At 40.6% G+C, this 23,165-nt stretch overlaps 2 protein-coding genes across 6 annotated transcripts; both read right to left on the reverse strand.

The window, feature by feature from the left end:
* Positions 1-420: 420 nt before the first annotated feature.
* Positions 421-13,706, reverse strand: LOC138594922 (CD276 antigen). 4 transcript variants are annotated; one of them, XM_069666200.1, is made up of 10 exons: positions 13,610-13,706; positions 7,955-8,037; positions 7,531-7,869; positions 6,780-7,085; positions 5,870-5,929; positions 4,787-4,915; positions 4,119-4,151; positions 2,536-2,580; positions 2,407-2,454; positions 421-2,296 (listed from the first exon to the last, which is right to left on the reverse strand). In XM_069666200.1, exons 2-10 carry the CDS (start codon positions 8,025-8,027, stop codon positions 2,283-2,285), a joined length of 1,047 nt encoding a protein of 348 aa, XP_069522301.1. In that variant the 5' UTR covers positions 8,028-8,037; positions 13,610-13,706; the 3' UTR covers positions 421-2,282. The 4 variants fall into 4 exon arrangements, with proteins under 4 accessions (XP_069522301.1, XP_069522303.1, XP_069522305.1 ...); XM_069666202.1 differs by lacking the exon at positions 13,610-13,706 and adding an exon at positions 13,486-13,573; XM_069666204.1 differs by lacking the exon at positions 5,870-5,929.
* An 857-nt stretch (positions 13,707-14,563) lies between these two features.
* Positions 14,564-22,538, reverse strand: jpt1a (Jupiter microtubule associated homolog 1a). Of its 2 annotated transcripts, none has more exons than XM_069665883.1 (5): positions 22,350-22,538; positions 20,345-20,487; positions 17,839-17,936; positions 17,537-17,564; positions 14,564-16,098 (listed from the first exon to the last, which is right to left on the reverse strand). In XM_069665883.1, the coding sequence occupies exons 1-5, from the start codon at positions 22,403-22,405 to the stop codon at positions 15,968-15,970; spliced, it is 456 nt and encodes a 151-aa protein (XP_069521984.1). In that variant the 5' UTR covers positions 22,406-22,538; the 3' UTR covers positions 14,564-15,967. The 2 variants fall into 2 exon arrangements, with proteins under 2 accessions (XP_069521984.1, XP_069521983.1); XM_069665882.1 differs by having other exon boundaries at positions 14,564-16,101.
* Between the last annotated feature and the right edge of the window lie 627 nt (positions 22,539-23,165).

The raw sequence follows: 23,165 nt of genomic DNA on the forward strand, positions 1-23,165 counted from the left end.
GATCTGATATCATGAGAAGTCTTGTATCCTGATAGAGAAAATAAACAAAAGTGCTGTCTGATCATGAGTTCAGAAACATTTCTTAAAAAGATCACAGATAATCACTAAGAAACTTCCATCACCATAGAGAATAAAAACACTGGATTCATTTGAGACCTTTAGTGGAAGTTCAAATAGAAGGCAGTGAAGAGAAAGAGGAAGAAACATGAATGTTATCTGTGGAGTAGAATAAAGCAGATATTGTGTGGTGATAAGCTGCTTTGTCAATAAGCTGCTCAGTCAATAAACGAGCTTATCAGGAAGAAGACAAAATAGAAACCTACTGCTACGTGAAAACATGTGTGAAACAGCCACCAACCAAGAGAGAAGCGGCTTGTAAAAATATAACATGAAATCATAAACAAAAGTAATTCACGTAAGTGTTTTTTTAAATTTTTATTCAAATGTTTTATTTTACTTTAAAAATAAAAATCAAAGTTCACAGTTTTTACAGTGTTAATCGCAGAATAAGTAAAAAATACAAAGCGAGGAAAAAGTGATTTTACGCTGATATATAAACTGTCACACAGAATCTAAATCCACACAGATTTACAAACATATTCATACAAAATAAAACACAGGCACATCTATTAAGCGTAGTTCAGGACTTTTGTGGCTCTTACATTTTTGGTATAAACATAAAAAAAGGTCATTTGAATAGCTGCATTATTTTTTTCTACATCCAAGTAAATAATTAACTTGTGCTTTGTTAAAGAGATAAAATTATACCCATGTGGATGTTGAGAAGCTGTTTTGTTTTACACTCCTGCCTTTGCCTCGATGTAAAGCCTTATTTAGGATTGTTCTAAACTTAATCCAAAAACGTTTCACTTCTCGTCGGAAAGCCTTTCCAACGAGAAGTGAAACGTCTTCAAAAACTTCAACCAAGTCAAGTTTCCTTTTGGATTAAGCTTAAAATATCATGACCTGGATGACTCAGAACCTCACAGACTGCACTTAAGTACAAGATTATTGTTTTGACCTGGTCTGTAAGCAGGCAGGTATTTGATCAAAGTCACGTTCCCACGCTCATTTGATACCAGATAGAAAAGGAAACCTAAAAACCTGACTGAGATGGTAATAATTGTCGATTTGGCAAATAAGTTGCACACTGCTGCCAAACGTTACATAAACCACAGACAGGCTTCACAAAAGACAGTTGCAGGAAAATAAAAACCCGTCTCTTTGGCTTTTGAATGCCACATTGCGCAATAGTGATCAAGTGGCGATCATGCGACACATGGAAGTGTGACAAGCGCATGCGGAGTGAACATTCTCTGTGGTGAGAAAAAGGATATGAAATTTGCAAGGGTCGACCTAAAGTAAGGCCAGCAAACTTCATCATTTGTATCCAAGCAGAAAATAACTTAAAATATATCAAAGGCATGAAAATATTGTTAATCGTTACAGGATAGTGCTGATTCTGTTCAGTTTTTACAAATCCCATTAAAAGACAAAAACCAACAAAGAAGAGGGCTGCGTGCGTGTTCAAACACAGATATATTTAACTTTCTGTTCCAGGGACTACCATCGTTGTCCAGTGTTTCCCCCAGAAAATTGCCATCGCTCTACACTGCATTCAATTCAGACATTGTGACAGGCTTTTATCATTGATTACAGGAAATCAAACATTAAATGTAATCAATGATTCAGTGTTACCTACAGGGCGGAGTGAGGACTGCTTTTGGTCTTTTTATGGGATTGGTTTGCAGTAATAAAAATATAGTAAAACATCTTCTTTAGTTTTATTTCCCTGGAAGACAGACACACACACACACACACACACACACACACACACACACACACACACACACACACACACACACACACAAATATATGCATTACTCACGGCTCCTATCCTGCTGATAGAATTTTCCACTTCACCGTTTGCACATCATGAGAAGAGGAAGTAAGAAGGAGGGCTAAGTTGCAAAAGGCTACAGTTTCTGCACTGGCTCATTCATTGAATCAAACATATCAGAGACCTCCTGATGTTGAAATGGTTCCCAGAGCTGTTTGTTTTAAGGTAACAAAACACCTGAACACCGCCCTGGCTCCTAGTCAGCGATCAAAGCTTTTAATATCTTCATTAAGATTTACACTTGATTTTAGCGTTCTTACTTAGTTGGAGTTTAAATCCCAGTGATTAAAGTTTGTATTTGTTTGCAGTAGGTAAAGTACAGACACTGAGTGGAGTTACAAAAACAAGGATTTCAGAAGTTGCCAGGAATCGGCGCATCGTGTCAGACGGCTTCTCCTTCAGGGAAAGAATGACAGAGGGAGGGAAAGAGAGAGCGTGGGAGGATTAGTTTCAGATATTTGATGCTGTCTTGTACTAATCCTTCTTATTGTTTGAATTATAATTACCTGAGGTCAATCTGTCCTTGTAAATGGGTTTCTCCGAATGATAATCACCTGTAAAACAGATTTAATGTCAATGCCTGAGTCAACTTCTTTAAGAGCGCATTTAAAAACAAAACAGCCATGAAGACTCACCTTCCTGAAGCTCTGGTTCCAGTCTGTAATCAGCTCGAGGGTCACCTGGAAAAAATTTAAGATTTTATTGTGGGTTATCGTGACTGGCCCATAAACTATTATCATATTTAACAAGCAAGCATAGACAGATCCCCAGAGCGTCCAAACAAGAGTCATATATGATTCAGTGGTGATTAGTAGCCAAGCCTTTTTTCCACAAGCCATAAAAAAACCTATTTCATCATTAGTACACATCACTGTGCATCCCAGGACGTCTTTAAATCAGACCTAACCCAGCCAGCAGAACAAAGTCAGTGCTGGGACAGGAACATATTTTGGTCGTTCACATAAGCGTGTGATCCGACTGAAGTTCAAAAAACAGCAGGAGAGCAACATGCTCGAACAGGCTTGGAATGAGATGGGAAACCTGTTTGTGGTGAGTTATTTGGTTACAAGTCACAAGTCTCAAAACATGCAGTCTGGGAGGCCCCTGTTTGCCTCGTTCAATTATATCCATCAGCGCAAAAAAAAAGTAGAACTGCCTCGGGTTGTACTTCTCTGTTAACCCGTCAAGTTGCATTTCACTTTCACCCAACTCAACACTTGTACGGTGTGTTTCAGATAGAAAGACTGTGGAATTGAGGCCTGGATGCGGGGCGGGGGGTATGTTTGCATATTATTTGCAAGAATACAACAAAACAACCAGGCGACCTACATTACACAAAATATTTTAAAGAGATACATATTATCTGAGAGCTTCTCTCTCTGTGTCCCTCTCTCCATATTTTACTCTGAAGAACATGAGGTCGTGTTGACCCTTTGACCAACACCAGAGGAAACAGGATACGTGTGGGGGAGACGGATCCACAGATAGATCTTGAATGACATCACTCTCTCTGAGAGAGCAAAATGTCAAATTAGCATGAGTGGGACATGGACATTCATGAAGTTACAGGGACCTTGACCTTTGACCTTTGGGCGCCAAATTCTGATCACTTAACCCCCTAAATCTAAGTCGACGTTTCTGCCAAATTTAAACATATTCCTGGTGTTCACAAGAATGAAATACTGGCCAGAAAATGACATTTCAATGACATTTAAGTTGACCTTTGACCTTTTGGGTAAATAAATGTCACCACTTGGACTTTTGTTTGAACTTGTGTCACAGTTACTGTATGAATGTCTGGAGTTGTGGCCTAATATGTATTTTTTAAACATCCCAGTGGACTTTGAACACCAAAGTCTTCTCAGCTAATCATCGAGTGAACGTGGACGTTTGTGCCAAAAATGAAGCCGTTTATCTCCATGCGTTCCTGAAATTTGAAGAATGCAAAGGAGGGACGGAGGGATGGACAACCTTAAAAAACATAATGCCTCCTGCTGCGACTGTTGCTGGTGCGATGGCATACAAATGAAGCAAGGTTTATCTACGTTAATTGTGTTAATTGTATTAATCTGTCAGCAGGTGTGGAGCAGATTTGAAGAGTATCAGGCAGCTTTATAAATCAAAAGATAGAACCTTTATTTAAAACCTCTAAAGCCACATTCAACATTAGCCCAGGAGGAAAAGTGAGGAGCTTTAGTTTATCCAAAGTTAGACGTACTCATAAGGGGTGCTGTGGAGTGCCTCCGGGCTTCTGTCAAGAAAATGATGAATGAATGAAAATGACAGTGGACACTCACTCACTGCAGATATCTACTTCAGATTACTTCCCCAGTCCTTGTGAACCTTTTCTAAAACAGTGTCAGTGTTCTCACTCTGCTGATGACATACTTTGTTCTTTATCTTCCTTGGGACAGCATGTGAAAATGGCTCCACACAGAAACAATAAACATCGGTGGCCTGACTAATGACATGTTTGCAGAAGCTACAACACTCGAGCAACAAAAGAGACAGTACTTTCCCAGCGTGAACAACGTGGCTGCTTGCCAGGTATGGGTCAGGTTTTTCCACCTTAGATTGTCTAAGTATAAAACCTTCATCTATTGTCTCTATTTCCTTTACAGCTACTGATGATATCACAGCAAACGTGACAATGCAGATAATCAGATATCAGTCTAAAAAAAGAAATTCTAGCACAATCCTGTTTATATTAAAGATCTCATGCCAATGCACTTGCACAATGGATGACAAAAAAATCCAACACACCTCATTTGGAGTAAAAGTATATTGTAAACTGCAGGCCTCAGGGGTCCGTTAGTTAAATCAATTGAACATTCCCCAAAGCACTACACATATAACACTCTTACATGTGTATTTAATGGTACTCACGCTGAGATCGTCTTCTTCGCACTAACAGCACAATCAGCAGCCCTACGATCAGAGAGCCGATGACCACCACAGGAGCGACTATTTTGGAGGCTGTTCCAATGGATTTGTTGGCTGGATCCTGCTTTGGTCCTGAAAGAGTCAAACAGAAGAAGAGGCTTTAACACTTTAAATCAAAATCTAAAAAGAGTGAAGATGAAAGTGCCAGCTAAAACTTGGTTGGCACGCACGGGTGGGAAAGTCCCCATCATTCCTATAGCTTCATACATTCACTTTCTCTTTCTCTCCCAGAGGGGTCTGCAGGATTTGGATAATCAGTTGGGTAACTAAAGCAACACCCTCGCAAATGAAATAGAAAGTAAACAAGACTGCAGGCAGCGCTGGGGTTGCAGCAGCCTCACAGACGACTGAACAACAGACACAAATCAGCACATAATAACTGACCCTTTTGTAAACACAGCAGCGGTGGGAACTTTCCATACAGCACAGCTACGGCGACTGCAAAGCTTCAAAGAGAACCATTTCATGAGTTTTTACATCAAAGAGAATAAAAAGTGGCTCAAAAGATATGGCCACACAACACAGGAAGCATTACCCGGTACTGTCAGGACCCGCACTACCTCAGCTGTGAGGGAAAACTGGATCAGACTTGTTGTGTGTATTCAGTGGGTTGTGTTTTTGTTACAAGATAGACTGAACAAAAACAAATGTGGGGGAGCAAGTTATCCCACAGTCAACAAAGACCTCCATCTTTTCCGGAATGCTTTCAAAAGAAACTTCAGCTTCTTACAATGTTTACACAGTCCGTCTGACCTGCCAAGAAGTGTCTTCTATCTCTCTGTGCTTATCTAGTCCGGGAAAATCTCCCTTTGGGTTAAAAATAAAGGACTTGTGAGAGAAATCAAGTGTATTTGTCACATGTAATCACACATATAGTTAAACCACTTAAAAGAGTCACAAAGTCAGTTAGGTGTTGAACGATCTAGAAGGAGGGGAACGTTCCATTTTTACCCTACATTTCCATCATTAGCACCTTGAATTGTTCAGGGTACAACCAGCCGTCTACTACAACAAAATTCTTCTCACCTTCTCCTACAACTGAGGCGTTGGTAGGACAAGGGAGGACTGACTGTCGGTTAGCTGCATCTGCATTTAGCAAAATAAACAGATGTAATGACAGTAAGAATGTTTTATTTTGAGAATTTTGATCTAGAGAGTGTTTTCAAGCAAAAGCGAATCACTATCGTGGAATAATTGTTGGGTACTTTGCTTCAACATTAAGAGTGTCATGTACGATTCTTGTTTAGTTCCATATTTAGTTGTTTAGTGTTATATCCTGTTTGATGTTGTCATTCACTCTCCTCGTGTTGCTTTCGCTTCCTGCTTTTGGCCCAATCTGGATGTCCACACTCACGGACTCGCGCACTTTGAGGCGCGTTCCCGCTAAGTCTGCGAGGCCTTAGGGGCTGTCCCACTGTCAAATCGTTCAGCGCATGAGGGCTCTCTCGCAGACTTTCGGAGCCCTTTCTACGGACTTTCTGTGAGTCCGCAAACACTGTAAGACACACAAACACATGCTGGAGGTCCGCTTTTTTTCTCATCAGATATAATGGCCAGCGCTGTTTGCTTTAAAGACACACCCTGACAAGCTGTTTCCTCCGTTGCTGACTTGCGAGCACACCTAGGATCATTCTTAAGTGTTTAATTCTAAGATTATATTGTGGGCCTAAATCATTTCTTCACATTATGAAGTTTCTACATCCATGTAGCGCTTCTGAGAAATCACACTGACTTTACACCTTTTATGACGCACCAGGTTCAAGTTCCTCGAAGTTGAGCAATCCTAAAGAAGGTGTGTTTATGTAACAGCGGTGACATCCGTGTTGCGTCAAATTATGCCACGACTCGCAGGTACGGGTAGCTACAATTAACAGTGTGACATTTGTGTTGTGAAGCAAGACAGAATGTATCACGTGTGGTGCTCGACTATATATACCTTCCCAGGCTAGTTGTTCCTTTACTTCAAATGTGGCCTCATCCTCTTTTTCTCCTTTGGCATTGAACACTCTGCAGGTGTATTGGGAGAAAATTGACCCTTTTTGTAAAGTCATCGTGCTCGAGAGGCTAAACAGACCACTTTCAGTCTTCTTGATGTCCATCTCAGGGTTCTTTATCCACTCCTTGTTGTCCTTATCAAACCAGCGTAGTTGGCCTTCTGGGTAGCCGCCAGTGGCCTCGCACGTCAGTGTACTTAGATTAATGCCCTCATGGTCAGGCTTAATAGTTGGCTTGTTGTATTTGGCTGCAAAGAGCAAAATGGAAAGTAAACATTATCATTGACTGAACTTCGCACCTTGACGTTAATTAAATAACACTAATAAAGGGTCATTATATTATTCAATGAAATGATATTTGATCATGAGGCAGGGGTCACAACAGCACGTAGTTCTGGATGAGATTATTTGTCACAATGAAACAGAAAGTAAAAAAGACTCGGCTGAAGAGAAATACCAGTCTGATGGGTAAGGAAAGTCCCTTGTTCTCTACACAATCTTCGTTACATCAATGCCACGACTAAATCCCTCCCCAAGTCTCTTTTGTGTGTGTAACTACACTTTATCAGTGTTTACACAAACAGAATCATCTCTACTCACGCTCATAGCTTTAAATGAGTTTGTCGGGGCCGGAGGTTTTGACTCACAGTTGTGAAAATGTTTCAGCGGTCAACCGTGAATTAAAGCTCTCACCTGTGACTTCAAGGCTGGTATAACCGTTGACAGAACCACAGTCTGTATTCACATAGCATGTATAAACTCCCTCGTCCTTCACAGAAGTTTTGTGGATGAGCAGGGATACGTTCAGGTTCTTGTTGTTCCAGGACGGCTCAGCAAACGCATAACCAGGCGACGGATCAAATGCACCTCTGTTAAAAAACAGAATGGGCTCATCAACCCCCACTTTACTCCATGTTACCACCCGGATTGTCGGATCTTGTACGTCTTCCGTGTGGTGGATTACACAGTCAAGCAGTGACTGTTGGTCATTCAGTCCGACAGTTTCTGCCTTGCACTGCACTTCCACAAAAGCTGCAAAGAAAAAATTGTGTTTTTAGAAAGGGTAATGATAAACAGTGTTGCATGATTCATACTCTGACACTGTTGTAGAACTTACAACTTCCTTTCGCATATCCTGCAGCGATCAAGTTGACAGTCAACATAAGGCACAGGATGACATTGGAGGCCATGTTCCTTTACCTGAAATGAAATGAGGTTAAATTGTAACAAACACGTTTTCTCTCATGCAGGACAATAAAGTTCCCCATGCATTTGCATCAAAGGCACATTCGGTGTTTCTGTAGTTGGAGGTGCACCACGACACACGACCTTGTACCAACAAGCTAATATAATGCATTAGAGTTCAGTGTTTCTCTTCGCCACTGTGTATTGATACTTTTCTTATATAAACTGGCAACCACATGATCCTTCTCTTAAAGAAATCTCTGGGCACAACACCATAAAATCTTACAGCCAAAGTTGTATTTTAACAGACATGATTCTGCTAAAGGCTGCACAGTGGTGTAGTGGTTAGCTCTGTTGCCTCACAGCTAGAAGGTTCCTGGTTCGAATCCCGGTTCGGACATAGGGGTCCCTTCAGTGTGGAGTCTACATACGTACTCCGGCTTCCTCCCACAGTCCAAAGACATGCTCGTAAGGTTCATTGGGGAGTCTAAAATGGTCCGTATATGTTAACTTGCGCTTGAAAGGTTGTTTGTCTCTGCGTGTCAGCCCTGTGATTGACTGGCGATCAGTCCAGGGTGTAACCCGCCTCCCAGCCCTCCTGCGACCCTGAAAGGGATAAGCGGTATAGATGATGGATGGATGGATTCTGCTCAATCACATGAGACATTGAATGTAAGATATAAAGTCGGACATATTTACAAGAAGTTGGTGTTCAGGAAACAAAAACTAAGAACCTTACTGCGCAAGATACTGTCTGGTGCTGATTGCACAAGATTACAGATGTAACCAGTTCCCACGAATCTGGTGGTTTTATAAAGCTCGTCACTAAAATAAGGGAGTGCAGATGGAACTCATAACTTGAACCCCTTTGATGACTGTAGGTGGAGTCATCAGTCCGCAGGAGGCTCCTTCATCTGCTCCTTGTAAAAATGACTGACTTATCTTGTTTTTGCATCTTTGTCAGGGAACAATTACTTGTGCATTTCCTGTGCAGTTACAGATCTCTACTTGTTGGAAAAAAGAAACACAAGATGCAGGTGAATGGTTTGTTTGCTTCAGTAAAGAAAGTGATATAAAAAAAAACAGACCCTTGTGCCCCTGAAAAGTTTCCCACAATGATATAGTGTAGGCCAGACCTCTCATATGAGTCTGAGACCACCTCCTCCGACACCATAACAACAAAACACTAACCCCCAGGAGCTTCTTCACACATTATTATTAACTGAGTAGTTATACTCGGCTGAGCAGTGAAACCGAGCAAAGTACATTCTTTATGAGAGTTTGTTTGGCTGGTCTGTTTGAAAGCACCTTTTTTCTCTGGACCACTGACCCTCATTAGCGAGTGGACAAAGAACAGCTCATAATCCGGCTTCATAATGACCCGGCCTGTTCTACACGAAGGGGGAAAACTGAAAACCGGGTCTGCAAAGGAGGAGATCCAAATTCTCAAGGTGAAATTTTAATTCAATCTTTTAAAAACACAGTGACACTTACAATTCCTAGATGCCCTCGATGTATCACTCATTTTTAAAATGTGCACTAACAGTGGTTGTGTGTGTTTTAATCTTAGTTTACTTAAAGGAGCAGTTCTCCCCTGGAAAAAGCCACTGTCAGTCAAAGCTGGTGTTCTCTGTAATCGATAGAAGCAATAATATTTGAAATTGGCGCCATAGCTGTGGAGAAAGTTGTACAAACAGCTTGTGGTTTTGCCCATTCTGCATTCCTACAACACCCAGCATGCATTGCGCCCCTCCCTCTAAAAGGAACAGCCCAGCGAGAGATGCTGGAGTGAAATATTACTGTTTCGCTGCAGGCAATTGGTGGATCGTCTAAAAAAAACTTTGGGACTTTCAAACCTGACGATTTTGAACGAGACATGACATTGGGTGGCAGCCGGCAAGCTCCCTGGCATCTGGTGGAGGTTTTCCAGGACCCACTGGAGAAGCGGATAGGGTCCTCCAAAGGCGCAGAGCGAAATTCCATTCTTTCCTACCATAATGGCATTAGCTCCCCATGATAGCATGATAGGACTGAGGTTGAAAATCGGCGAACTGGTCTGAACTGTGCAGATTAGATTTTCTAGACAGCCGACCATTTTGATCCCTTTTCATTTCCTTTTGAACTCCTGCACTGACAGATTCTCATAATCTCATCTCTCGCTTTCAGTTTTCCCTTTTGCTTTACTTGTTTTGTAACTTGACTATTCCATGCCTTGAGGGTGAAAGCCATGTAGATAGATACCCTGCCGTATGTGTCCTGTTGTTCAGGAGAGTGTGAGTTACCCTAACCTGGCAGACAAGGCACAGGAACTTACTCAAATCAACTGTTGTGTTATTTTCTGACGCAGAGTTCTTACATCTGTTATTCATTGTTGCTGACAATCAAACATTTAATCATCAAGTTGATTTCTTAAGAAGCAGATCTGCCTATGTTACAAATGAGGTCAATTCTGAATATGTGTGTTCCAAGGCTAGAAGCTAGAGCTGGACCAGAGAGACGTTGAGATGTCCTTTTTTTAAGCTGCAAAATACATTCATTAGCCAAGAAACATCATTGTCTGAGCAGAGAGCAAACGGACGAATGGTCTCCAGAGAAAACAACATTTTTTTATTTTCATGGGAACAGAAACAGAAGTATCAGACCATTAGAAAATGTTCACATATCCTGCAGCTTATTATAGCCTAGTCTGCAATACTTAAGCATTTATAAAGCAAAATAAAAGTCTGATCATCAGTTAAGACATGAGGTCACCTGTCTTGGAAGAGTGGCGGGAGTGACATCTTATCTGCATCTGGGTGTATAAATTCTCTGGTTATTTATTATCTAAAGACTGTTTGGGATTGTAGGTGCTGATTCAGACCACAAAGCCGCACAAAAACTTGTAAGATGTATTCATCTTGAGGTCTGTAATGAGGCCACATGTCAATGGGTTTGCAATCTTACTCATTGTTTCCAGCAATCACTCACAATGTAAATGTTGTTTGAACACCAGACCGAGGCTGCTTCAGCGACCTGTTTGACCGGCTGTCCTCTAACAACAAACGTGTTTGTATTTTCCTAACACAAAAACTGCACATTGAAAAGACAAGGGGTCATACCGAAAGAGAAAGTCCACTTGAGAGATTTTTTTTCATGAATGTTCACAGAGTTTAACGGCTGCCAAATAGCGAGGATTTCCTCTGCACGAAGAGCTGAGGACAATCCAGGTCCCCTGACCTCTCACTTTGTTTCTCTGCTCTTGCATAAAAAATGTTTTTCTTTTATTTTAGTTCCTTTATTTGGACTCCATTCACGTGTGGTCTCCTACATTTTGCCTTGATCTTGCTCATGACAACATAAATTGTGGTTTTAGAGGCATCTTGAGCCACATTGTAGAAACTGAAAACAAGCGTTTATAATAAATGGTCCCTATTTCTCCAACACAGAAGGGCAGGAACTGACTGTGTTTGGAGGGAAATTTTTCATTACCACACAGTTTAAAGTAAGCCAGATGTCACAAAGTCAAATAACTTGTTTTCTCAATTGGATAATCTAATCACTGCAGCTGTGTGGTGGCGGATTCTGGTTTGAAACATCTGCACTCCACAATCAACCACGCCAAGATTTATAAATTCATCCTGCTTGCAGCACACTGAACATACAGCACATCCTTTATCAAGCACCTACTGAGACTGCAGGTCCATCCATCTTAGATACACACCTGCATGTTGAGACAGGCCACAGCACCTGATGGTTGAGGTTTAAACTGCTCTGTCTTAAACTCAGTTGATTCCCCTGGAGGTGTTCTGTCATGACTCTATTTCCTTTCCCTAAGATGGATAACACGGCCCTTGTGGCCTGTGTGTGCACTTCCTGTCTGGACACTATAAGAGTGTGAACATCCTGACAGCCCCTCTTCCGGGACAGCTCTATCAATTTGATATCCCCAAGATCCACACGCTCTGTTCTAGGGGTAGGTTTAAAAAAACACTGTAGCTACAGCATCTCTTCTATTATACAGTTTAAAACAAATGAACTATACATTTGCTCGTATTCTTTTTTTTAACACATAAAAAGACAAAAACTTTTTAGGCAGTTTGTGATGGAGTTTGAATTAAGAGCCAGTTTCTTTCTTAAACAAGAGTGGTTGTTAGCATTACCGGTACATGCTGTCGGAGCATTTAGCATGTGTTTAATGTTGTTATATGTTGTGAATACTTTGTGTAAACACTGATGGACTGATTCACTATTACCACTAAAGGGTAATTGGTCACATGATGAGACCAGACGTTTATAGGTCACATAGGCGGAGGGAACTCACAGTTTATAAATTCTTATGAAACCGTATCATGCACCGCAAGAGCACCACAACAGTATTGGATTTATCATCATTTTCATCTCATCAAAATGGTAATAAACACTTATAAATAAATAAACAGGAACATTTCCCAAAGATAAGACCATTCATGCACACCTGTGCAAGTGACTAAAGTTAGATCATTGAAAGTATGGATAGTCACAACACATAGAATGGCTAAATTTGCACATTGCTTGTGCAATGTATTTGCACTTTTATTTTGCTGTCCTCCATTTAGAAAGGATTGTCATCACAGTGGGGGGTAAACCCATGTGACCACACAAAAGGTGCTTAGATTACATGCTTGCCATTTATTTTAATATACATTATGTCAATTTTGTTCCTATATCTAACGCCTGCAAAACACAGTGTCCGAGATTCTAACTTTTACTAGCACTTGCATTTACATTTTGATGCAAAAATTTTGATGAGAAAAAAATGCCAACATCTGTTTTGTTGTAACTGTTAGTAGATGTATTGCATTAAAACGGATTTTATTGCGAAAGAAAATATACCAGCACTAGTAGCTAGCCTTCTAAACAGGACATGACATTTAATTTGCATGCAGACTTTGAATGTGACGTGGAAAAGAGAACATTGTTGGTACAGCAGTCCTTCCTCATTTCAAAATGTCCCTTATTTCTGTGCAGGGAAGTCAGTGCTCAGCGCAACATATCATACACCAACCAGCAATTTGACAAAGTACACCCTGTCGTATGATCATGTTTATACCCAGGGCAAAGCCACACACGTTGTTTTAGTGCATGTGATGAGCGTGCATGCACACATGCAACAAAGTAACGCGACATTTTGTTTCGTTCTTATTTGATTCATAAGTAAAAAAGAAGAAAAACAATTCCGCATTGAAACGTTTACTTCATATTTTAAATGCAATTCAAGTGAATAAGAGGCGATGATGATGATATTCCAGTACACCTGGAGCTGCGCACAGCGCCACACTCTGAACAAAGTCCGCCATGGACTGATCGGAAGAAAAACAACATACTGATTCTAATCAAAGACACGTAGCCGTCTTCTACTGTCATTTCAGTAACTTAAAAAATGAAACATGTGACACAGTAAAACGGACATTAAACAATAAATAGCCTACATGAAGGTTAACTTACCGACAGCATTTATTTCTACGTCGATCGCCTCACACCCAACTTAGCGTGTAACTACCCACCATATGTCGCAACACATAGCCTCCAGTGAACTGCCGACATAACAATAATGTAGTGCCAAACTCACCGTACAGGCTCCTTGACAACAACTCCAGAACCTCTCTTGACGGTTGAATCGTTCAACTGAAGCGTGGACGCCGACCCCTTCAGCGGTTGTCCCAGCTCATACTTTCACTTTCGGAATGACTAACCCAGTAGCACGGGGTTGGGCTTATTCGTGCCAGCCATAAGAAAAATAAGAAGCAGTTCTGGCACTGACCCAAACGCTATTAAAAAGGTCAAACAATGGACACTCGTTATTAGTTCGGTGTCTCCTTTTTCTGGGTTAATTAACAACTTTTATGTCCGTCTGAAATCCTTTCCTGCTGTAATAATTAATTCTCTTCATACTGACCATTAAAATACTATGCACTCTCATTGTAAGTGACAAAATCAGTCTTCATTGTGTGCAAAATGTATTAAAATGATTTAGTCTGAATCTTTTTAGTATAAAAATGTCTGCCTTGTGTGTCACTCCTTACGTGCAGAGGAAAGAATGTGTCTGCTACAGTTAATAATAAACCACGGCTGGCTGTGGCCATTTTGGTAACATGTTTTTTATTTAGCATGCCAGTGTGTAACACAGTTATCAAGAAGAGACCTGATTATTAGAATTGATATTACAATAAAAATCGATAGAGCTTAGAGCTTACTACAAGGTATTGGGATATGAGGACATTGTGGCGCCTTAGACCCCAGTAGGGGGATCTGGGGGATCCTCCCCAAGGATTATATATATATATATATATAAATAGTGAGTGCCAGTGAGTGAGTGTTCGAGGAAGTAGAAGAGAGAAAGAGAGTGGCAGAGTAAATGTGAGCGGAGCAGAGAGAAAGGTTGGTAGTCCTGAATTTAACAACAGGGCTTCATTAAAAATGTTTGAGGCCTAAGCCAGCATCCCACAGAACGTGGTGCCCTGGGCGACCGCCTGTATCGCCTATGCCTTGAGCCGGGCCTGAATGAAACACAGCAAACACAACCCATGGTCAAAATTGATTTTTAATGATCATTTCCACGTTGTGCCATTTCTTGATTTCAAATTTCTGCAGTGACTTACATCCAGCAACAGGAATTAGTATAGGATGCACAGACATGTCTTGCATCATAACTTATAACTCATGGTTAAAATATACACCACAGGAATAGCATTTCATGTACCTGAAATGTAGGTTTTTCTCACGTGACGGCTGACTGACACAGCAGTCACACACACTCACACGCACACACACACACGCACACACCAAGACTCCACAGGACAGGAAGAGGAGGGGTTTGAATTTTGGTTTGAATAATGCGACATGAAATGTACATAAAAGACTGTCCTACATTTCCAGTGAGCAGGGTCATGAAGAAATGTTTAAGGGGGTAAAACAGAAGAAAAAGGCTGAACTGTTATAAGGTCACTTGTCAAATCTAGGATGGGTTTACCAGGAACACTTACGTATCAAGACCAACCACATTCCATTGACTCGTAATGGAAAACTCTTGCTTGGGTGATACTGGTAGCATGCAACTGGAGATATCCAACCTTGTTTGATGTTGTAGCCTAACACACAAACAGGCACACTGTATTTTAGAGTCAATTTTACCTATAAAAACACAGGGCACTCAAAACTGGCACTGGGGTTACAATAATCTAAGCTTAGTGACTACCATATAAAAAAGGCTTATTCCAATTCAGTAAACTGACCTGGGACCTACAGTAATCATCTGAAAAAATGTTTGCACCCTTCAGATCACAATGACAGTAATTTATGTGGCTCCTATGTGGACGATATTATTCTAATCAGTAGAAAGTTTCCAACTTCATGCAACAACAATACAACAATTATTCCACAAAAAAACAACCAACAAACAGGTTAAATTAGAAAAAAAAGGTTCACAGTTATTTTTCTTTTCACATTCATACGTTACAGATCAGACATGCATGCAAGATGGGTCAAAACTGAACACAGTGCAAGAGTGACAGCTTCTTGTTTGCGTGTGTTCTAAAAACTGCTCGTAAAATCACCTACAGGCCGTGTGCTGTCGCAATAAAGTAAGGGGAGATTTACCATCATTTGATATGACAAAAATGATCCTTGGACCCTCTCTGGCAGGTCTAATACATTACAGGGGCCAAGGCAGACTTTGAACCATGTAATTAGAATTACATAAAGTGCTTCTGTCAACAAGAAACAAACAATAAAAACAGTACAAAACAGTTTCCAAAAAAGAGGTATCAAAACAATGCACTTGGGGATGTGGAGGAGACTGGTGTCTACTAGACATCAGATAGGGTTCCTGCGGTACAGACAAATGGGCCGGGGTTCATTGGTAAAAAAATAAAAAATAAAAGATGAGTTCAGACATGAGTGGATGTAAAGAGGGGCAGTTGGCTGGGATTTAACCCAGGATGAGGCTGGACTTGCCCCCGGGGGGATTCCTGCGGCCGGAGGCGAGTCCTGCAGCGGAGTCCTCAGCTGGAGGGGCCTCGTCATGCTGCACCGGGGCTGCTTCAGGCTCAGCAACACAGACTTCTGAACGCAGACAGACATTTACAATAGGAACAATTGACAAGGCATCGGTCATTGTTATTTTGTCACGAGAGCGGGCACCACCTAGCTGATGTTTGCCAGCTCTAATCCAATCGTTTACTCAATGGCACGTTGCCCTGAGGGAACTACGCACGCATTCTATTTACAGCAGGACTGTCGACATGTTTTGGTTTCAACAGCTGCAGCCATATTACCAATACCTTAAGCAATTTCCCTCACGCTTTGTTCTTATTTATTATTCTAGAAACTGGTATTACTGCTGCCAAAAAAGAGGTTGGTATGAGCTACGTAGCTATTACACCTTACCCAAAATTAGCATGTTGATGCAGGTTTTTCAGACCCGGGAAAAGTCACTAATAAATTGTCTGATTGTCTCTTTTCCTATTGCCAGTACTCCTTTCAGTGTCTTTTCTGCTGCGTCACTGTCTGATGTCAACAACAAGCTTCCCCCTCGGATCGGGATAAGCTCTCTCACCTCGCTGTCTTGACAGTGTTGCTGCATCTTTCACTAAACAAACAACAAATTCGCCGATGCATGTTGTTCTTCTGTATTTACACATCAGCGGCCGGAACTTCAATTCGCGTCATAGCATCGTGTCGGAAAGGGGGCGGAGATTAGCGCACCAACCGGGTTTTGTGTTCCTATCAATGCCGAGGCGATAATTACCCGGGTCGACTGCAGAGTCATTTGACCTGGGTCTGAATGGTGTAACCTTTCCCACTAAGCAAAAAAAGGCGGGTGTTAGCGGGTTTTGGGGAAAGTGGGAGAGGGGCTTAACTTTTAATACCTAGCTACCCAACAATGGAAAAACAACGCTGTTTCTTTATTTCTTCTATGTGGATCATGAAGAGGTGAAGATGCTGACCTTCTGCCTTGGACATGCAGCTTTAGCCATAAAGTTAATATTTAAGACCCTTTATAAGAATCTCGTTTAAAACAAGTCAGCTGTAAACGATATCTGAAATCAAGGAGAAGCAGTTTGAAAAATGTTTTGGTTGTAATTTATATGACATTTATCCTGACAAGAGAAATATTTGACAGTTTTATTTATTTTTTAAAATTACATTTAGATTCTTAACTGGCACATTAATCTCAATTCTTGTTAGATAGTGGTGCGATCTCAAATCGGTTAATATTGACCAACAACATCAAAGAAAAAGACTTGAGTGAGAATTTCAGACACGTTTTTAAGTGAAGTAAATGCAGCCTTGTATGTATTAAGGCATGTCTGTGTGAGTAGGAGAGTATGCGTCTGTGTGTGTATGCTACATGTGTACATTCCTATATGTGTGATGTTACATATGTCATGCGATGTAAATCCATCCATCCATTGTACCGATAATCTCTACAGATAGATAAGGCTATTCAAATACATTGAAGCTAGATGGTGTGAGCAGAAATAAATCAGGGGCTTACCATTATCGTGCACAAAATTTTCTCCATCCTAAAAAAAAGAAAGAAGTGGTGAATACATTTTTAGTATTCTGAAGAGAAACACATACTGAATGATCAATTCCGAGTAGTTTGTACTTAAATATTATTCAATAATGCCTCTTTCCTTTTAAATTCACAAACAAACTACCTACGTGAAAATTGACCGACTTCATGATGATTATAAAAATAATTTGGGCTTTACGTGCTTCCTTATAGGTTTGTCTGCTCTACTGTTTCACTTCATGTCTTTCAACCAGAACTCATGATGTGAGACGTGATCTTACTGTGGCGGGGTTGTCTGCAGAGTGGTTGGCGGTTTGATTCCCTCCTCTTCTCAAGGGGGCCGACGGTTCACCGCACAGCACACCTGTAGCACTCCCACCTGCAGGGAGGAGGAGGCATTACAGCTCGGAAAAACCAATACATTTGTTACTGCGTGCAAAGTGTCCTTTTTAACTTACAGGTTTACAATTACAGTTCAACTTAAAAACTAAATAGGAGCGAGTCCAAAAAGCATACAAAGCAATGGATGACAAGATCTATCTTTTGGCAGCACAGATACCGGAAGCAAGTGCCGTGCCTTTCTTTGTAAGTTGTTGGGCTCTTAGGTCCGTAAGTGGTGTAACGACTGGTTAATAGACCAACATTGCCACCCCTTGGTAATAGATGTCTATAAATAGGGATTAGTGGAAAGCCCCATCAGTGGCAGATTTAACTTTGAGTATTATAGATCGAATCCCTTTGACAGGGAGAGGGACCATTGTGACCATTGTGAGTAATTTTCTAATGCTTAGTCTTGATATACTACTAAATTAGATTCATTGTGCAGCAGTGAAAACATTTATTAATTGATCTAAATTTGGAAATATGATACACACAATTATCCATTATCAGAACATAATTAAACATTGACAGATTAGAGTAAATATACAACATTTAAGCTTAGACTGCGTCAGCATGGTTATGATTAAGGCCATCAGAACAGGAAATACAATTCGTTATTATTGGCTTCAATCAGAGCTGGAGACGCTGGAGCATCATGTCAGAGCGTGTGTGGAATTTCCCAGAAAATAATTACAACAAAACTTGGGATGTTGTGTGTCGGTCCTGACAAAGGAACTGAAAGAAACAGGGGAAAAACACGATCTAACGCGGGAAACAGCCCCCGGCCATTGCAGTCCACTGACAATGTCCTGACATTTTGACCCACATTATACCGGACTCTAAGTATTAGCAAGCTGTTCCGACACAGCTCCTACCAACTTCCTATTGTTCCTCGGGGAACTTTCAGATTTTGTTACTTTCACATTCCTTATAAATGTCATTTTTAGCACAAGCATAAAGGAAGCATATTTGCTGCAGAACAGTCAGGGTGCCCACGCTGACCCGTCTGCTGCCCACAGCGCCTACAATGGGCATGTACACATCAGAACTGGACCACACAGCAAAGGAAGAAGGTGGCCGGGTCTGTTGAATCACGTTTTCTTTAACATTATGTGGTTGGTCGGGTGTGTACTCGTCACTTACCTGGGGAGGACATGGCACCAGGTGTGCTTTAGACAGTACAGTCTATCTCTTAGATATTATTGAAAAATATTGACACTCTTTTCTTCAATTATTTGATGCTGTTTAATGTTGTATTTTTTACAACCAAGGATATAAATGTATTCAGCTTGTTGCAATACATCCTGGCCCTCTGCTCTGCTCTCCGGAGGTGGGGATGAGATGAGATTGTGATGGATGAGAGCGCGCTGCTGTAAATATTGATCAGACTACACTACAAGAGCAAGCACAAAAACACTGCTTGTTTGACTAGTTAAGATAGCATGGATCTATAACTAATGTTTGATATAAAGTGAAAACAAACATGGTCCTTGTTATCATGGGTCAGAGTTTTTCAAGAGGTGCATGACCGAGCACAAAGCAGGAAGTCACTGCTCGACTTTGTGACTATGAGGAAACCGCATGTTAAAAATAAGAGATGGTCCTTTTCAAAGAACACAGCCAGTCTGATTCAATTAAATCATTTCTATCACTGACTGAGACGTAAAAGGAGAAGTGACGGATTTGAATGTGAGAATGTGTGAAAGCTTTAATATGCATTCAGACTGCGACCACAGAATTTCTTCTCTTTCCTGTTTGCTGTGGTGTAACTCTGAAAAAGTCCCCGTTGTGGGATCAATAAAGGTTTATCTTATCTTAAATGGAGCAACAGGCCTGCCACAAGTAAGTAGGACATACCCCTGAGCAAGAGCGACAGGTCAAAGTACATCAGCCAAAAAATGTTTATCTAGTTCCTTAGCCTTTTATTTTTCCTCTTAGAACATGTCTCTTAAATTCTGAAATAAACCCGGTGATCTAATAAGGACTTTAGGGAGCTCAATTCTACATGAATATTTCAGATGCGTGCATGCATAAGAAGATCCCAATTAGCAGAGCAACACCAGTGATTGACTATGTAATGACATGCCTGGGAGACTAATCAATATATCTTTTGGGCACCAAAACTTAAAGTGAAGCAAATGCTATTCTTATGTATTCAGCAGTCTGGGGTTTTAAGTAACCTTGGGAGGCAAAGGATCAGTTTGGTCCAGCAGCAAGAGAGAAAACCTGTGATGAAGATCCCTCGAGGACATAAGAAAAAATATTCTCAAACGTCCTGTTTGTCACTGGATTTGTGATCTGGTTTTGATTTTAAGCTACACCGTCCATTTAATGTTGTGGTGGTCTGTTTGAATAACATCTACGTAAGGAACTAATTTAACACTGGGGCGAAAAGGTAGAAAGTACCTGGTGGGTTGTTCCTTCGATTAGCATAGGGGTCCTCTGGTTCAGCAAAAACACTGGAGGCCATCTTGTTTTTCCGGGCGGGGGGCTTCTCCTCATCTGTACCAAATGAAATGTTGGAGCCGCCACCGGGAGGGCGCAAAACCCTGAGGAAAAAAAGAGATGGTTGACAATGTTATTGACTATTGGATTGGATATAATATTTCTACAGCGTCTCCAAATCTTTATAATTTGAAGAAAAAAATGCAGAGGTTAAGACTAGGTATGAAAATTCATTATTTGTACACAATTGTGCCAATAAAGGTCAATTATTTAATATTTTGCTACCCTTTGGATGAAATGTAATGCCTTAGTCTGTATATCAGATGTATTTGTCTCATCAAAGTGGTTGTAGAATATCTTTGTGAGAATAGACCAGCTGCTCCCAGCTCAGATAAAAAGGTCACGTAAGACGGCTCATTAACATTTCACACTGACCAGTAAATGACTAATGTGGGATTAAATAAGGGATTAAAAAGCATTCCCAGCGCTGAGCATATGTGGACTTTAAGGCTGTTGATGGTGAGTTTTGCCTATAATGGTGACAATGGTAATATCCTATTATAACAGGGTTTTCTGGTATTTTGTCCATCCCATTTTATCAACAAAGGACTAAGTTAAGAAAACCACTCAATATGATGCAGTTACCAAGAACTAGGGCTGGGCAATATAACAAATAATTAGTCCATATGTAATAACCACATGGTAACGCCTATTTTTGGATAATCCTGTGTGGATTAAATACTTAACAAATAAAAACTAAAAGTCCTTTTCTGCACATTAATGTCCATGTTAACAAACTGCACCTCCCTCTATGGTTCGCTCCAGTTTCACTCCCACATGCAAGGATTAGGATGTAAAGCGTTGTCAGAATGATGTAAAAACAGCCGTAAAGCAGTTCAGCCGCTGGTTTTGTGACATCACCATAGAGACGATGTGGAAAAACACACCCAAAGACATTTTCATATTGTTTTTAACGATATATTTTGTCATATTGCCCAGTCATACACCTAAAATTACCTTTATGATTGTAGAATATATTTCAGGGTTCTTGTATTGGACTGCACTACCTAACACTACATGTGCCTAATAGCTTGCAACTTAGTATACCCTTTGGAATACATGCACTGTTTTATATCCCAAGAACAAAGTACTCTTATATCCAAAGTACTTTCATCGTTTTCACTGGAACTGAAAGGTGACACTTGATAGTGCTTTCACACTGTGAACACCAAAATACATTGCTCATTTTATTCTGTATTTGAATTTTGCATTTCTTACATAGTTATAGTTAGTTTATTAAACCCTGTGGATTTTAAACATGTATTATTCTAGTTTTAATATGACTGCAATATATACAATTAAAAATATACATTAAGCTCGGGTTATTGTCAGGTGTGATGCATGCCAGCTGTAACATGGCCCTCGTCTCAGTGAGGTTACATGCAGACCAGGCTAATAAAGGATGTCTTATTGTACCTTACTGATCATCTAGATAACTGATCTGAACCCCGCGTGGGCCCCACCCAGCTGAAATGACAGACCTGATAAATGTGTCAATGTCTGACAATAAACAGAATAAAACAATGATTAAATTTAAACGGCCAAAATGTATCGGTAAGGTTTGGTGTCGAGCTGGCTAATCTGAATAGCTAGCTCAGCAGCCTCTGTAGCTACAAAAGGGAGGGTACATGTGTGCTATCCTGCTAGCTAGCGTTAAGATGTGAATGGTCCATCCGCACGAGACAAAACGGGAAGGTGTGGTACCGAGCTTCATCCTAGCATCTTCAACCCAAGCTGAAGATGCAACCACGTAGAAGCGGCTTAGTAATAATAACGGCAATGAGTGTGCACTAAATTTCCCTAAATGTTACGTTAACCTGTGTATCGTTGTAGTTAACAGAGGAGGATGCTCGGGTTGTTGGCTGCATGGTGGCTAACAGGGTTTGGTCTGAACGACGCCTTTTACCTGGAACTGCTTTTTGAACCGGGCTCCATCCCTTGATATGTCGTGGTCGTCGTCATTTTGTTCAAGAAGTCGTAAAGTATTTATAAATCTGACAGGATACACGCGGATTACACTTTGATATTCAGCACTTTACCGCCTCATCATTGTCTATCCTAGCCGGTGGTTCCCAATAATCAACCTGCCTCGAGACTGAATGGATCGGTGTCAAACTGACCACAAGGCGAGATTGTACTTCCGGTTAAATTTCCAAAATAAGATTTGCTCAACAGATATTAAGGTTATGACGGTTTTAATATCATTCCAAACGTAAATCTAATCCCACCTTATATATGTTTTGAGAAATACAAGAGTATAGTTTTAATACTTTTTCACCGTGATCTCGTATTTATACAAAACTGACACATTTGAGGTTTACTTTGAAAGACACAACATAGTATATCCGTCTTTTTCTTTTCTGGATGGTGCTGAGGATGGATTTGACACAGAGGTGCGAATGCGACTGGAACTACTGAGCAGAGGGCTTTTCTACAGCCTAAGTTCCGCCCCCAAGTGAACAGCTCCTTCTGTAAGTTGATGAATGTATTATGTATCATGTATTAAAACATCTAGAGTTCAATACATGTTGATTGCCATTGCAAGGTACAGGACAGTACCTACAGGTACATATGAATTTGAGTGCATTGCTCCTAGAGTCAGCTTTATAAAATATACAAAATAGAAGATTGACAAAATAAATAAAATTGGAATCACAAAAAAGTATACACACTAAAATATATAATAGATACTGTATAAACAATAAAACAATTATGTCATTTT

The sequence above is a fragment of the Semicossyphus pulcher genome, unplaced genomic scaffold (assembly GCF_022749685.1).
Source record: "Semicossyphus pulcher isolate SPU_LCO1_2020_fin unplaced genomic scaffold, fSemPul1.0.p SCAF_17, whole genome shotgun sequence".
NCBI classification, from domain to species: domain Eukaryota; kingdom Metazoa; phylum Chordata; class Actinopteri; order Labriformes; family Labridae; genus Semicossyphus; species Semicossyphus pulcher.